This window comes from Ornithorhynchus anatinus, chromosome 9, assembly GCF_004115215.2.
Source record: "Ornithorhynchus anatinus isolate Pmale09 chromosome 9, mOrnAna1.pri.v4, whole genome shotgun sequence".
Lineage (NCBI taxonomy): Eukaryota > Metazoa > Chordata > Mammalia > Monotremata > Ornithorhynchidae > Ornithorhynchus > Ornithorhynchus anatinus.
The window spans coordinates 18,956,243-18,973,292 of record NC_041736.1 but is presented as its reverse complement, the minus strand read 5'-3'; the positions used below and the strand labels follow the sequence as shown (position 1 = coordinate 18,973,292).

The 17,050-nt window shown below is 45.5% G+C and overlaps 1 protein-coding gene across 2 annotated transcripts; it reads left to right on the top strand.

Moving 5' to 3' along the window:
• The first annotated feature begins 1,816 nt into the window (after nucleotides 1-1,816).
• Nucleotides 1,817-5,836, top strand: ATP5MC3 (ATP synthase membrane subunit c locus 3). 2 transcript variants are annotated; one of them, XM_001514949.6, is made up of 5 exons: nucleotides 1,817-1,911; nucleotides 2,097-2,172; nucleotides 4,502-4,579; nucleotides 4,878-5,071; nucleotides 5,576-5,836. In XM_001514949.6, exons 2-5 carry the CDS (start codon nucleotides 2,134-2,136, stop codon nucleotides 5,688-5,690), a joined length of 426 nt encoding a protein of 141 aa, XP_001514999.2. In that variant the 5' UTR covers nucleotides 1,817-1,911; nucleotides 2,097-2,133; the 3' UTR covers nucleotides 5,691-5,836. The 2 variants fall into 2 exon arrangements, with proteins under 2 accessions (XP_001514999.2, XP_003431237.1); XM_003431189.5 differs by lacking the exon at nucleotides 1,817-1,911 and adding an exon at nucleotides 1,973-1,993.
• Nucleotides 5,837-17,050: the final 11,214 nt, after the last annotated feature.

The following is a 17,050-nucleotide window of genomic DNA, read 5'->3' as shown; positions in this document are numbered from 1 at the left end:
CCAAATCTTTTATTATAGGTTCAATACTCCAGGCCCATTGCTAGAATGACACTCTGGTCACACAATGCTATCACTAATCTAATAAACTTTCCTTCCCAACCTCACCAAATCTACCAGTTTCCACTCTCCTGCTCCAGCCCTTCCTTCCTCCGCCCTCCCAGAGTCCAGAGGTCTCCTGATGGCCCTAAAGATAAGCCGGCGAATGGAGCTAGGTGATACAAGTGAGTGTGACCACCATATTTTATGGATTCCCACCAGATGTATGGGGCACCGAAAGAAGTTGGCGACAGTGGAATCAATGGGTCATATTTACTGAGCACTTCATTCATTCATTCATTCGTTCAATAGTATTTATTGAGCGCTTACTATGTGCAGAGCACTGTACTAAGCGCTTGGAATGTACAAGTCGGCAACAGATAGAGACAGTCCCTGCCCTTTGATGGGCTTACAGTCCAATGGGGGGAGACAGGCAGACAAGAACAATGGCAATAAATAGAGTCAAGGGGAAGAACATCTCATAAAAACAATGGCAACTAAATAGAATCAGGGTGATGTACATCTCATTAAACAAAAGAAACAAAATAAATAGGGTGATAAAGATATATACAGTCAAGCAGACGAGTACAGTGCCGAGGGGGTGGGACGGGAGGGGGGAGGAGGAGAGGGAAAGGGGGGAGAAGAGGGTTTAGCTGTGGAGAGGTGAAGGGGGAGTAGAGGGAGAAGAGGGAAAAATTGGGGAGCTCAGTCTGGGAAGGCCTCTTGGAGGACTTACTATGTTCTTCTGCGCATAAGTTGTGTTCAGTTTCGGGCCTGAGGGTCTGTGGAGGAGAGTGCCTTTTCCATTCTGGGCTCAAAAAATGTATTTAACAGTCTGTGATCAGGTGACATTTTGGGGGTTGGGGGTAGTCCTGGGGCTTCAGATGTACCGCAGTTTCAGTTGTATCAAAGGGAACCTGTAGGCTATGGAGAACCCTCAGTCTGCAACCCCTCCCCACAGATCCCAAAGTGAGCCTAGACTGAGACGGTCAAGCAAGATCTAATCCAGTGCAGAATCACGCCTAGAGATGTGGACCCCACAGTCTGGAAAACTGTCAATCTGTCGATCGTATTTATTAAGCGCTTACTGTGTGCAGAGCACTATACCAAGTCCCTGGGAGAATACACTATAAGAGAGTTGGTAGACACATAAAAGGAATAATTAGTTTATCCTCACATTTAATGGTGAGTGTACTCATTTCCATTTGACAGATGAGAAAAATTAGTCTTGTGCTCTGCACATAGCAAGCGCTCAATAAATACTATGGAATGGATATCTGTGGCTGAATGGTTCATTCCAAATGCTTAGTGCTGTGCTCTGCACATAGCAAGCGCTCAATAAATACTATTGAATGGCCATCTGTGGCCGAATGGTCCATTCCAAGCCCTTAGTCCTGTGCTCTGCACATAGCAAGCGCTCAATAAATACTATTGAATGGATATCTGTGGCCAAATGGTCCATTCCAAGCCCTTAGTCCTGTGCTCTGCACATAGCAAGCGCTCAATAAATACTATTGAATGGATATCTGTGGCCGAATGGTCCTTTCTAAACGCTTAGTCCAGTGCTTTGCACATCGTAACTGCTCAATAAATATGATGGAATGAATGAATGCAGGGCAGGCCGGCTCGCCCCCTGCCCTTTGCCCTCCCTGGGCCTTGTCCTCCCCAACGAGCTACCAATAAAGTTGTTACAAAGTGACCTTGAGCGTCTCCTCCCCCCGCCTAACCGGGCCCTCGTCTCCCTCCACCGCGCATGCGCGCGCGTCCCCGCCCGCCCGCCCGCGCGCTTTTCATCCGGGTCCTGGACGGGGCATAAGGAGCGGACTGCGCCTGCGCGCCCGGCACCACTCGGCTCGACCTCTGCAGCAGCCGGCGGTAAGGGGAGGGCGAGGGAGCCTCGGGGTGGGGACTCCATGCTTGCTGGGCCCCGGCCTTGACAGGAGGTGGAAAGAGGGGGGTAAGGGCAAAATGGGGGGCACCCCCGGGATGGGGTGAGTGAGGTCCGGCTGAGGGGGGGTGGTCGGTTTGACCTTAAGCCTCGTTTCTTTGTCCCCCCGCAGAGATCGGGAGGGAGAGGAGCCGCCGACACCGTGCACCATGTTGGCCTGCGCCCAGCTCATCTCCGTCCCTTCCCTGGTGAGCGGGCGAAGCCCTCCGGCTTCATTCAATCGGATTTATTGAACCTTTCCTATATGCAGAGCACTGGACTAGGCGCTTGGACAGTTAGGGACCATCCCAGCCCTGATAGGGACCATCCCAGCCCTGATAGGGACCATCCCAGCCCCGATAGGGACCATCCCGTCCCTGCTCACGGTCCAATCCGGGGAGACGGACAGAAACAAGACGACTCTGGGCCTCGGTTCCCCCTTCTGTAAAATGGGGATTAACTGGGAGCCTCACGTGGGACAAGCTGGTGATCCTGTATCTCCCCCAGCGCTTAGAACAGTGCTCTGCACATAGTAAGCGCTTAACAAATAGCCACATTATTATTAAATAGAATCAAGGGGGGGTGGACACCTCATTAGCAAAATAAATAGGGTCATAAAAATATATACGAAGGGGCACAGGGGAGAGGGGGCTTAGCTGGGTGGGGGGGGACCTCATTAACAAAATAAATAGGGTCATAAAAATATGTAATAAGGGGCACGGGGAGAGGGGGCTTAGCTGGGGGGGACCTCATTAACAAAATAAATAGGGTCATAAAAATAGATACAAAGGAGCACAGTGGTGGGGGGAGGAGCAGAGGGAAAAGGGGAAGCTCAGTCTGGGAAGGCCTCTTGGAGGAGGTGAGCTCTCAGGAGGGCTTGCAAGAGGGGACCCGCACCTATCATTCCCCTAACAATGTGTCCCGCGGGGAGGGACCTTGCGGCCCACTCCGCCCGCCTGGGCCTGCTCCTCGTTGGAGGTCAAAGCCCGCCCTTTTGGGGGTCAACCCCGGCCCGCACCCCCAATTTTCTTTTTCTCCCCTCCCTGTTGAAGGGCGGGGGCACGGCAGGATGTAGGGGCGGGAGGTGACCGAGGCCTAGCCTGCGTGGGGGCCTCCCCTGGCCTGTAGGTCAAACTGTCCTGCAGCAAGGAGGACGGGGTCCGGCCCAGGGCCAAGGGAGCCTTTCCAAACCTCCGCAAGGTTTGGGGGGTCGCACGAGTTGCCCCTGGACGTCGGGACCGAGCTGGGGCCCAGGACGAGGCGTGACCTTAAGCCAGAGGATTGCCAAGGGCAGAGGCCGGAAGGGACCTCGGGACGGCCCCTCGCACCTGATCGGATTTTCCACCCAACCGATCCAAAACCTGCTCGCTCTCGAGCGATACTAAATTATTAATAATAGTGTTGGTATTTGTTAAGCTTTTACTATGTGCCGAGCACTGTTCTAAGCGCTGGGGGAGATACAGGGTCTTCAGGTTGTCCCACGTGAAGCTCACAGTCTTCATCCCTATTTTACAAATAATTTGGTATTTGTTAAGCGCTTACTATGTGCCGAGCACTTTAGTGAGCGCTGGGGGAGATACAGGGTCATCAGGTTGTCCCATGTGGGACTCCCAGTCTTCATCCCCATTTTACAGATAATGTTGGTATTTGTTAAGCGTTTACTATGTGCCGAGCACTGTTCTAAGCACCCGGGGAGATACAGGGTCATCAGGTTGTCCCATGTGGGGCTCCCAGTCTTCATCCCCATTTTACAGATAATGTTGTTATTTGTTAAGCGTTTACTATGTGCTGTGCACTGTTCTAAGCACCCGGGGAGATACAGGGTCATCAGGTTGTCCCACGTGAGGCTCAAAGTCTTCATCCCCATTTGATAGATAATAATAATGTTGGTATTTAAGCGCTGACTATGTGCCAAGCATTACTCTAAGCACTGGGGGAGATACAGGGTTATCGGGTGTCCCATGTGAGACTCACAGTCTTCATCCCCCTTTTACAGATAATAATAATAATAATAATAATGTTGGTATTTAAGTGCTTACTATGTGCTGAGCACTGTTCTAAGCACCGGGGTAGATACAGGGTCATCAGGTTGTCCCACGGGAGGCTCACAGTCTTCATCCCCATTTTACAGATGAGGTCACTGAGGCACCGAGAAGTAAAGTGACCTTGCCCACAGTCACCCAGCTGACAAGTGGTGGGGCCGGGATTAGAACCCACGACCTCTGACTCCCAAGTCTGTGTTCTTTCCACTGAGCCACGCTGCTTCTCTAAAAATGACACCCCCCTCCCCCAAAATGGGTCAGATGGCTCAGAGACACCCCCAAGTGTGGCACTGCCTCCGGAATCCAAAATGGAACCAAGACTGCTGTCATAAATCTGGGGGGCAAAATGCTGTAAACTGAACATGTGGCCCTTTGTAAATGTGAATGATCTGTGTTCATAAGACTGTTTGACGATCCCGAACTCGGGGTGCAGAGAGGCCAGTGGTGTCCTCCAGAAGCGCCAACACTCAAGTGAGCTCTTTTTTCCCTTTAATAGCTCCGTACTGGATCCAGAGTTCTTTACAGACCAATTTCTGCATCGGTGTTGTCTCGGCCAGAGGTCAGGACTGGAGAGGTAATAACGATTCCCCACACTAATGACTCTTTATTTTTTGTGTATTTTTAGCATCCTGTCTGTGAAAAAAATACCACTCTGTAATGGGGCGGTCATTTTATTGGAAAAAATACCAACCTACTGGGAGAAAATCTTAATTTCTGTGAGGTTCACAAGTTAACGCACAATTTAAAATTACCGCCAAATTCTCATTTGTCAGTTTTTCACCTATGACCACACAAGTGGAATCCGAAAGTTATCCTATAATGTCACTTCACAGTACAACTGCCGATTTTGATTTTTGTCCTGACTTCTTTAGGGCAGCACAGTATTCAATGGGACCCAGAACAGTGTGTCTCAGCTGGCACTAAGGGAGTTCCAGACCAGTGCTATCAGCAGAGACATTGATACTGCTGCCAAATTTATTGGTGCTGGCGCGGCCACAGTAGGAGTGGCTGGTTCTGGTGCTGGGATTGGAACAGTCTTTGGAAGCCTCATCATTGGCTATGCCAGGTAATCCTATTGTCTGTATACATATTGCATGCAGTCTGGTTATACCTCAAATGGTTTATCAGTTAGGCCCTCCAGTTCTGAAAATTAAGTATCAAAAGATTAGAAATTTGGTGCATTCTCCTTCTCTCTCTCTCTTTTTTTTTAAAAAAATCTACCCAATTTAGCTGCCTTATTCATGTATTTCCCAGTCAGTTAAATTGATTAGGGGAAATTTGGCTCCTGGAATAAGAGACTATAAATGAAGCAATCCAATTTCTGTGGGTTTTTTTTTTTAAAAGCATTTAATCCATATAACTGATTATTAGAGGTGATGCCTTAAGCAGATATCTAGGCACATCTTAATAAACCCAACAATATTCTGTTAGATGGCAACATCCCAAATCGATGTCATTTCTTCATGGTCACGTCTCAAAGCTTCTAACAGCTTAGCCCTTCAGTTTTTGCCAAACACTGAAACTCTTGCTTGCCTCAAAGTAAGTTATACATGCTGTGTCTCTCTTCCAGAAATCCTTCCCTGAAGCAGCAGCTGTTCTCATACGCTATCCTGGGATTCGCCCTGTCTGAAGCTATGGGTCTCTTTTGTTTGATGGTTGCATTCTTGATCTTATTCGCCATGTAACAAGGTGCCGCTTGAAACGTTGGCATTAATATAAATTACGGATGTAATTCTGTGTAACTTACTGTGGCTCCGAAAACTGTTGTGCTGGTGTCGTGGAAATGTACGTTACGTTTCCAAAATCATTTCATTAAAGGTGACAACTTTAATTTTTTGCTGTCATTTGTCCTTTTATTACCTTAAAATAACAGGAATAGGACCCAATCCTTCGTTTCTAGCCAATACCCTTTCCATAAGATGACCACCTCTTACATTTGGGCATAGTGTTCAGTGTTATGGTATAAATTAGCCATTTTTTTACAGAACACGGTAATGGTACCCTGAAGTATCAAAGGTAAAGTTGACTAGACATAATAATAATGGTGTTTGTTAAGCACTTTGTGCCGAGCACTGTTTTATGTGCATAAGACTTGTCATTTTGAGATATGTGATTATCCCCATGATGGTGTCTGGCCTAAAGGCTTGGGTTATTTGGTTGAACATTTTATTAGCTGTTGAAATAGTAGCTTCACACCCCTCCCCCCCAATCCAATGTCCATTCAATTTAGGATTAAATAAGGTGGATAATGAGTTGGAAAATTGGGAGTTAATCAGGGAAAGCCTGTTGGAGGAGGTGAGATTGGAGAAGCAGCGTGGCTCAGTGGAAAGAGCGCGGGCTTTGGAGTCAGGGTTCATGAGTTCGAATCCCAGCTCTGCCACTTGTCAGCTGTGTGACTGTGGGCAAGTCACTTAACTTCTCTGTGTCTCAGTTCCCTCATCTGTAAAATGGGGATTAAGACTGTGAGCCCCACGTGGGACAACCTGATTCCCCTATGTCTACCCCAGCGCTTAGAACAGTGCTCGGCACATAGTAAGCGCTTAACAAATACCAACATTATTATTATCTTTAGGAAGGCTTTGAAGTTGGAAAGAGCTGAAGCTTGTCAGATGAGGTGGGGAGAGGGAGAGTGGCAGGTTGGAACAGTGTGACTGGGGATGGAGACAGAATTGAGCTGAAGAGCAGTGAGTGAAGAGGACTGAAGTGAGATGGGGAGAGTTTGGGGAGGTACATCAATAAATGTCATTGATTGAGAGCCTTGAGGCCAATTTGAGAAATTTTTGCTTGGTGCAGAGGGAAATGAGATGCTCTTGGGGGATTTGAAGAGAGATGTCCAAAGAGCAATACTTCAAAAAGATGATCCATGCAGTAGCAAATAGTAGAGGCTGGAAGGGAAAGAGGCCGGAGGCAGAGAGACCAGTGAGGAGGCTGACAAAATAGCCCCAATAAGGCAAGAGTTTGAACCAAGGCAAGCAGCCTGGGTGGAGAGGAATAGGCAGATGTGGAAACAGAGTGAGGAGTCCAGGATATTACCAAGGTTGGGGAATTTGTGGGAAAGGGAGGATGGGTGGTGACAGGGAAAGTTAGGAGGAGGAGCGGTGCTAACAATGACTTCCATTTGGGGCAAGTTAAATGGAGCCACTCTTTCCACTGTTTTCCTTGATAGAATCTAGTGGAAAGAGAGTTGAGTGATATGTCAAATTGAGGGATTTTGCTTTCTGAACGATTGCTAATATGCCCCTAAAGCTTTTAAAATATTGTTGATCTTCATTATGTCTTTCTATTTCTCCAATGCCCTTCATTATTTATCATGTTGTTCTCTTGTCCATTGCTCTACTGATTGTAAATGTTTCTACCTCCTGACCACAATTGCCTGCTTTCAAAATATTTGCCCAATTTTTTTGGATAAAAAACTTGTTTGGAAATATATTCTACATTCATTCTAGAATTAACTACTTTTCACTAATCTTTCATTTTAGAGCATCAGTGCTATTATAATTGTTCTGGGAAGCCATTAGCATCATAAATGCCTTCATAGTGCAATACAGATGTTAAGTAAAGAAGTTTCCTTAATTTTATTTTGAGAAGTTCAAGCATTACTAATTTGGCATCCACCTTGTCTTCAGAGTACTGACAATCTGTTTTAAAGAGGATTGAGTTGGCACACATTCATTTGTATAGACCAGAAATCTGTTAGCAGCTAACTGCCATTACAACCTCATTTCAATGTCAAATACCATTAGTAAATGGTAGATTTGAATCCTTCAAATACAGTCTGTTTACATGAAGAACAAATAAATTTTGCTTCCCTTTAAATCCACTGGACTGTGTTTGGCAAGTACAATTAAAACATTCAATCTCAGATGAAGGGACAGAGTATGAATGATGACCATTTATGCGGAAAAGAATTACGTTTCAAAATCTCTTTTCCAGACTCAAGGGAAAAGATACTTTTTCATGAGGGCTACAGAAAATTTAGTAGTTACCTGAGGGGCTACAACTAATTCTTTTCAACCAAAGACAATGTCGCCTTGATTTATGTCCAAATAGATAAAGTTTTGGGCTTTTTCTTTTTTAAATGGAATTTGTTAAGCACTTACTCTGGGCCAGGCTCTGTACTAAGTAGTAGGGTAGATACAATCTAATCGGGTTAGACACAGTTCATGTCCCACATGAGGCTCTTGGTTTTAATCCCCATTTTACAGAGGAGGTAACTGAGGCCTACAGAAGTTAAGTGACTTGCCAAAGGCCATTCAGCAGGCAAGTGGCAGAACCGGGATTAGAGGCCCTTCTGACTCCCAGCCCATGCTCTATCCTCTAGGCCATGCTGCTTCTGACATAAAGTTGCTTATGATATCAGTGGTATGTTTTGAAAAATAATCAGTTTTTAAAACAAATATTAAGGAGCAGATATATTAATATTTGGTCCCTTGTGGGACCAAAGGGGAGAAGGTGTGAGCAGAAACCCCTATCAATCAATCAACTATATTGAGTGAGCACTTAATGTGTGCCAAGTGCTGTACCAAGTGCTTGGGAGAGTGCAATATAACAGTAGGTAGACACTTTCCCTGCCCCTGATGAGTTTACAGTCTAGAGGGAGTGTCCTCTGCCCAGTTTTATTGTCTTGAAATGTAGGAGGGAGGCTTGTCCATCAATGGGGGTTTGGGAACAGGTCCCAGCCAGTGCTAGAGTCCAGTGGGTTAAATGGGCACCACCCGAGTTGCAGATTTTACCATTCAATCAATCGGATTTATTAATAATGTTGGTATTTGTTAAGCGCTTACTATGTTCTAAGCGCTGGGGTAGATACAGGGGATCAGGTTGTCCCATGTGGGGCTCACAGTTTTAATCCCCATTTTACACTTGAGGTCACTGAGGCCCAGAGAAGTGAAGTGACTTGCCCACAGTCCCACAGCTGACAAGTGGCAGAGCAGGGATTCGAACCCATGACCTCTGACTCCCAAGCCCGGGCTCTTTCCACTGAGCCATGCTGCTTCTCTTTATTGAGCGCTTACTGTGTGTAAAGCACTGTGCTAAGTGCTTCAAGAGTTCTGGCTTGTTCCTGGAGCCCCTGCCAACATTATTATTGTCAGCTGGGTGACTGTGGGCAAGTCACTTCTCTGGGTCTCAGTTCCCTCATCTGTAAAATGGGGATGAAGACTGGGAGCCTCATGGGGGACAACCTGATTACCCTTTATCTCCCCCAGTGCTTAGAACAGTGCTCTGCACATAGTAAGCGCTTAACAAATACAACATTATTATTGTCAGCTGGGTGACTGGGCAAGTCACTTCTCTGTGCCTCAGTTCCCTCATCTGTACAATGGGGATGAAGACTGGGAGCCTCACATGGGACAAGCTGGTGACCCTGTATCTCCCCCAGCGCTTAGAACAGTGCTCTGCACATAGTAAGTGCTTAACAAATACCAACATGATTATTATTATTGGCTACCCAGAACCCTTCAGGACTGGGCCAGGACATTCCCCTGCTCTGCGCCCACATTTCCGGCCTCCCCTCCTCCCCCCTCCTCCTCTAGAGGCGCTAGTGCCCCGCCTCCCCCAGCCAGCCGCCAATCACTGCATCGGCCCAATGAGCAGCCGCCACTTCACCCCCCGCCCCCCTCCCGGTCGGCCAATGGGGAACGCCCATCGGCCGCCGGCCCCGCCCCCTCGGCGCTGCGGGGGCGCGTCACGTGACGGGGCGCGCTGGAGGCGGAGCGAGCGGGCGTCAGGGAGCTCTCGCGAGATCGGACGGAAGCCGGCGGGGGCCCCGTGGCCTTTAAAGTGCCGAGGAGGCCGGCGGTGCGGGCTAGTGGGGAGAGAGGGCGGGCGAGGGGGCGAGGCTCGGCCAGTGCCGGCCGGCCGGGCCGCAGCCGCGGGAGCGGGGGCAGGTGAGTGATGGCGGCGGGGACGAGGCGGGGGCGCTGCCGCCGCCGCCGCCGCCGCCGGGGGGAGGCCCGAACATGGCGACGTTGCCCGCCGCCCTCCCCCACCGCCCTCCCCCACCGCCCTTCTTCCCTCACGGCGCCTCGGGGCCCGCTGCCTTTCCCTCCCTCAGCCGGGGGGGGGGGGGGAGGGTCAGGGCCCGTCACCTTCCATCATTCAATAATATTTATCGATCCCCTCCGCCCGCCCCGTCCTCCTCATCCGATCCTGCGCCCTTTCCCCTCAGCCTCTCCTTCGGTCCTCCTTATTAACGTGTCCGAAGCGCTCGGAGGGGCCCGGGCAGCAGCGGACAGGGACGGTCCTTCCCCACCACGGGCTCGCGGGATAGAAGCCTTTTACCTTTTATTACCTTATTTATTTGGTTAATGAGGTGTCCATCCCCTTGATTCTCTTTATGGCTACGGTTTTAATGAGATGTCCCTCGCCTTGATTCTGTGTATTGCTATTTTGTTAATGAGGTGTCCATCCACTCGATTGTATTTATTGCTATGGTTTTAATAAGATGCCCATCCCTTTGATTCTATATATTATAGTTTTAATGAGATGTCCATCTCCTTGATTCTATATGTTATAGTTTTAATGAGATGTCCATCCCCTTGATTCTATATATTGTTATAGTTTTAATGAGCTGTCCATCCCCCTGATTCTATTTATTGCTATTGTTTTAATAAGATGTATATCCCTTGATTCTATTTATTGCAATTTTTTAATGAGATGTCCATCCCCTTCATTCTATTTATTACTGTTTTTTTTAATGAGATGTCCATCCCCTTCATTCTATTTATTACTATTTTTTAAAATGAGATGTCCATCCCCTTCATTCTATTTATTACTATTTTTTTTAATGAGATGTTCATCCCCTTGATTCTATTTATTGCTATTGTTTTAATGAGATGTCCATCCCCTTGATTCTATATGTTGCTGTGTTTTTAATGAGATGTCCATCCCATTGATTCTATTTATTGCTATTGTTTTTGTCTGTCTGTCTCCCCCGATTAGACTGTGAGCCCGTCATTGGGCAAGGATGGTCTCTATCTGTTGCCGAATTGTCCATTCTAAGCGCTTAGTCCAGTGCTCTGCACATAGTAAGCGCTCCCTATTTATTTTGTTAATGAGATGTCCATCCCCATGGTTCTGTATATTGCTGTTTTGTTAATGAGATGTCCATCCCCATGGTTCTGTATATTGTTATTGTTTTTGTCTGTCTGTCTCCCCCGATTAGACTGTGACCCCTTCATTGGGCAGGGATGGTCTCTATCTGATGCCGAATTGTCCATTCCAAGCGCTTAGTCCAGTGCTCTGCACATAGTAAGCACACCCTATTGTGTTAATGAGATGTCCATCCCCTTGATTATATTTATGCTATTGTTTTTGCCTGTCTCCCCGATTAGACTGTAAGCCCGTCAGTGGGCAGGGACTGTCTCTATCAGTTGCTGAGTTGTCCCTTCCAAGCGCTTAGTCCAGTGCTCTGCACATAGTAAGCGCACCCTATTGTGTTAATGAGATGTCCATCCCCTTGATTATATTTATGCTATTGTTTTTGCCTGTCTCCCCGATTAGACTGTAAACCCGTCAGTGGGCAGGGACTGTCTCTATCAGTTGCCGAGTTGTCCCTTCCAAGCGCTTAGTCCAGTGCTCTGCACATAGTAAGCACACCCTATTTATTTTGTTAATGAGGTGTCCATCCCCTTGATTCTATTTATTGCTATTGTTTTTGTCTGTCTGTCTCCCCCGATTAGATTGTAAGCCCGTCATTGGGCAGGGACTGTCTCTATCTGTTGCCGAATTGTCCTTTCCAAGCGCTTAGTGCAGTGCTCTGCACATAGTAAGCGCACCCTATTTATTTTGTTAATGAGGTGTACATCCCCTTGATTCTATTTATTGCTATGGTTTTAATGTGATGTCCATCCCCTTTGATTCTATTTATTGCTATTTTTTTAATGAGATGTCCATCCCCTTGATTCTATTTATTGCTATTGTTTTTGTCTGTCTCCCCCGATTAGACTGTAAACCCGTCAATGGGCAGGGATTGTTTCTATCTGTTGCCGAATTGTCCATTCCAAGCGCTTAGTCCAGTGCTCTGCACATAGTAAGTGCTCAATAAATATTTATGGTATTTGTTAAGCACTTACTATGTGTAGAGCACTGTTCCAAGCGCTGGGGGAGATACAGGGTCATCAGATTGTCCCACGTGGGGCTCACATTTTTTTAATCCCCATTTTTACAGATGAGGTCACTGAGGGACAGAGAGGTTGTGACTTGCCCAAGGTCACCCAGCAGACAAGTGGCGAAGCCGGGATTAGAACCCACAACCTCTGACTCCCAAGCCCGGGCTCTTTCCACTAAGCTATGCTGCTTCTGTAGCAGCGTGTATTCAATAAATAGTATTCAATAAATAGTATTAAGTGAATGAATAGAAGCGGGGAGGTGGGCAGGCGTCAAATAAAACATCAATAGCATCAAGGGACATAAACATCGATAGGAATAAATAGGACTGCAGGTAGATGCACATCATTAATGGAATTAAATAGGATTAGAGATACATAAATGTCATTAATAGAAATAGAATTATAGTTGTAGGCATCATTTGTACATTCCAAGCGCTTAGTCCATTGCTCTGCACATAGTAAGCAGTCAATAAATACTATTGAATGAATTAGTAGAAATAGAATTATAGATATGTGCACATCTGATAGAAATAGAATTATAGGTATATGCACATCATTAGTAGAAACAGGATTATAGATATATACACAGCATTGATGGAAATAGAATTGTAGATACATGCACATCATTAGTAGAAATAGAATTATAGATATGTACACAACATTAGTAGAAATAGAATTATAGATATATGCACATCATTGATAGAAATAGAATTATAGATATGTACACATCATTGATAGAATTATAGATATATACACATCATTGGTAGAAATAGAATTATAGATACGTACACATCATTAGAAATATAATTATAGATATATGCACATCATTAGTAGAAAGAGAATTGTAGATATATGCACATCATTACTAGAAATAGAATTATAGATATGTATAGATATACATGCAAATGCTGGGGGGCGAGGGGGTAGAGGAAAGGGTGGGAGTCAGGGAGAGAGAGCAGAGGGAAAGGGGGGCTTTGGGGTTCAGTTGATCGTATTTATTGAGCACTTAACATGTGCAGAGCGTTGTACTAAGCGCTTGGAAAGTACCTTGCACTAACAAATAGGGACAGTCCCTGCCCACAAGGAGCTCGCGGTCTAGAAGGGGGTTTGCAGGCATCAAATCAAATAAACATCAACAGCATCAATAGAAATAAATAGGATTATATATATATGTATATATGTCATTAATAGAAATAAATATAATTACAGATATATACACATCATTAATAGAAATAAATAGAAGTAGAGATATGTACATATATACGCAAATGCTGGAGGGTGAGGGGGTAGAGGAAAGGGAGGGAGTCAGGCAGGGGGAGCACAGGAAAAGGGGGCCTTAGTCTGGGGATCAGTCAATTGTATTTATTGAGCGCTTAACGTGTGCAGAGCACTGTACTAAGTGCTTGGAAAGTACAATTCAGCAGTAGAGAGAGGCAATCCCTGCCCACCCTAGGCTCGACTACTAGGGTCAGCCCATGGCAAACCTGCTTCCTGTTGGAAAAATCGGGCTCCCTTCAGATGCCGGAGGGCTATGTGGGGATGGAGCCCAGAGGAGCTTGCCAGGCCCCGGCGGTGAAGGGAGCTTGTAGATGCAAGTGGAATCAGATGTTTCCTTCATCAGGGTCCTTCCCTCCCAGTCGTCTTTACTGAGCGCTTACTGTGTGCCCTGCACTGTACTAAGCGCTTGGGAGAATACATTATAACAGAGTTGGTAGGTTCCCTGCCCACAACGAGCTTACAGCCTAGAACACGAGTCAGTTGTATTTGTTGAGCGCTTACCATGTGCAGATGAGTCAGTTAATTGTATTGGACATTGTGTGCAGAGCACTGTTCTAAGCACTTGGGAGAGTACAGTATAACAGAGTTGGTAGGTTCCATGCCCACAAAAAGCTTATAGGCTAGAAGATGTCAGTTAATTGTATTTATTGGGCATTTACTCTGTGCAGAGCTCTGTACTAAGCACTTGGGAGAGTACAACATAACAAACAGGTTCCCTTCTCACAACGAGCTTACAGTCAAGAGCGGGTGACAGACCTTAATATAAATAAGCTACCGATATGAATGTAAATGCTATGGGGTTGGGATGGTGGATGAACAAAGGGAGCAGGTCAGGGTGATGCTGAAGGGAGTGGGAGAGCTTAAAGTCTAATTCCCTTGAGCGTAGCTGCCTCTTGGTGTGGTTTATGCTTACCTTAATCCCAAATCATCTGTAAAATTCCCCCCTCGTTTCTATGTCCTCTTGCCTGAATGAGCGGGCTATTGATGCAGTATGAACTCACACAAAAAAATCAAGTGGGAGCAAAATCACTCGGGAACAAACTCAACGTGATTAGGTGGTGGGAACATGTATAATCTTTTTAAATATATACTAAGGTATTTTAGAGTGAATAGGAGCAAAATGTCCCTATCCTAAAAGCAGATGTTTGTAGTAGGTATGGCTTTCCCTTCAGATCCCTCAACTACTCAGAACAACGTTTTGTTTTATTTGATTACTGGCTTCCAGTGGTATTTATAAAGGCATAGGCAATTATGGAAGTGACTCTTGCTCAATTTCCTTGGGTGGTATTAAGCTGTAGTATTTACTGAGCAGCTAATATGAGTGGAGCACTGTATTAAGCATGTGGGAGATAGAGTAGAATCAGGAGACTGGATTCCTGGCCTTGGCAATGGAGTAAAAATATGGTAAAAAGCCACCTAGCGATTAACATTTTGGTAGGTAATCCTCTCAGGCATCAATTCGGAGCATCTTAAACATTCCTGTAAAATAGAATACGACTTAGAAATAATTTCTCACAGGTGGGAGGACTGAAGAATAGAGTGCCTGAGCAGTAGTAAGGAGCAGAATCTTGAGTTGAGATTATGCCTTGAATAATGAGAAAACTCTCAACTCCACTTGTCCTAGAAGTCCAGAATATTGAATTCCATGAAGCAGATGCTGAGATGGCCCTAGACAAAAGTACTACTAGTAGATAAAAGCCCTATGAGCTTGCTTTCTTAAATGTAAACTAAAGCTTCTTTTGTAACTCCTGAGACATATCAGGATTTGTGCAGTTCAGTGGTATATCTGAAGACCACTGCCTTAACGTTAGCTTTTGTGCAGTCCCTTATTTAGTAGTGTTGGTCTCTTAATTCGTGGTATTTATTGAGTGCTTACTATGAACAGAGCACTATACTAACTGCTTGAAAGAGTACAATACGACAGAGTTGGCAGGCAGAGTTCCCTGACCACAGGGAGCCTACGGTCTAGATGAGACAGATGTTAAATAATTTCTAATATAAAATTTCAATAATCAGACCATCTTCCTTATGTGATAGTGATTGCAGCTCTCCTTTGTGTTATCCTTTTCAAGTCAAGAGAAGCAGCGTGGTGTAGTGAAAAGACCACAGACCCAGGAGTCAGCAGACCAGAGTTCTAATCTTGGCTCCACTCTATTTGTCTGCTCTTTGACCTTGGTCAAGTCGTTTCACTTCTCTGTGCCTGTTTCCCCATCTGTAAAATGGGGATTAAGACTGTGAGCCTCATGTGTGACACGGACTTGTGTCCAACTTTTAATTAGCTTGTATCTACCCAAGGGCTTAGTTAACAATGCCTGATGTATAGTAAGTGCTTTGTAAATGCCATTTAAAAAAAGCCATTTGAGACAACCCAACACCATATTCAAGGGAGTTGTACCTTAGCACATAGATTGGGGGTGTGAGATTCAGTACCTCTTTTAATGACATTTTTGGGATTGCCCTAATGTGATAGATTACAAAATATAGGACTTACAGTTTTGTACTCTGAGACGTAATATCTGTGTTTGCTATCATTTGAATAAGGGTAAAAACATTTTGTTGGAAAATGTAGGGTGGAAAAGGCATGAAAGGGATGCATACATTTTGAAGGAAACAGCGTTTTAAAATCTGAGATTGAATCTTAATTTGTAAGGTGGTCTTATTTAAAGCACAGGTTCAGAGAAGTATTTAGTTTAAGCAGATAAAACTAGAATCCATCCAGTGCAGTCAGATCCGACACAATTCCCGTCCCACATTGAGGCTCAAAGTCTAAGGGAGAGGGAGAACAGATATTTCATCCCCGTTTTGTAGATGTTAAGTGACGTGTTCATCACACAGCAGGCAAGTGGCAAAGCCAGGTTTAGAACCTAGATCCTCTGACCCTCTCGGGCCCGGTCTCTTGCCACTAAGCCCCACTGCTTCCGATTGGCTCAGAAAATAGTTGAGAGCATTTGGATCTGTGTCTCGTGAAGTCTGAGATGTTCCGTTACCTCAGACCACATTCATTATGCATAATAATAATTATGGCATTTGTTAAGCGCTGACTGTGTGCCAGGCACTGTACTAAAAGCTCGGTAGATACAAGCAAATAGGTTGGACACAGACCATCTCCCATGTGGGGCTCACGGTCTCAGTCCCCATTTTACAGATGAGGTAACTGAGGCACAGAGAAGTAAAGTGACTTGCTGAAGGTCATACAGCAGACAGTGGCAGAGCAGGGATTAGAATCCATGACCTTCTGACTCCCATGTATCGTACTCTCCTAAGCATTTGGTATAGTGGTCCGCACACATTAAACACTCTGTAAATACCACTGATTTTCAAGTGTTAAATTGAGGGTAGGAAGTACATCTTATTCTTTTTGTATTTTCCCCAAGTGGATAGTTGCACATTGTAATGGCTCAAATACCCCTGTAATTCCAGACTAGAGCTAAAGTAAGTTTGTCTCAATTAGTTTGGACGACTAGCTTTTTTTTTTAAATAGTATTTTCTAAGTGCTTACAATGTACCAGGCCCTGTACTAAGTACTAGGATCGATACGCCATAATCAGGTTGGACACAGTCCATGTCTCACATGGGACTCACAGTCTTAACTGCATTTTACAGATGAGGAAACTGAAGCCCAGAGAAGTGAAGTGACTTGCCCAAGGTCACACAGC

Excerpts from the sequence above, each read along its gene's own strand:
- ATP5MC3 (XM_001514949.6), top strand. The coding sequence starts at position 2,134 with ATGTTGGCCTGCGCCCAGCTCATCTCCGTCCCTTCCCTG. Across the intron at positions 2,173-4,501 it reads TCATCTCCGTCCCTTCCCTG|CTCCGTACTGGATCCAGAGT; the intron begins GTGAGCGGGCGA and ends TCCCTTTAATAG. Across the intron at positions 5,072-5,575 it reads CTCATCATTGGCTATGCCAG|AAATCCTTCCCTGAAGCAGC; the intron begins GTAATCCTATTG and ends TCTCTCTTCCAG.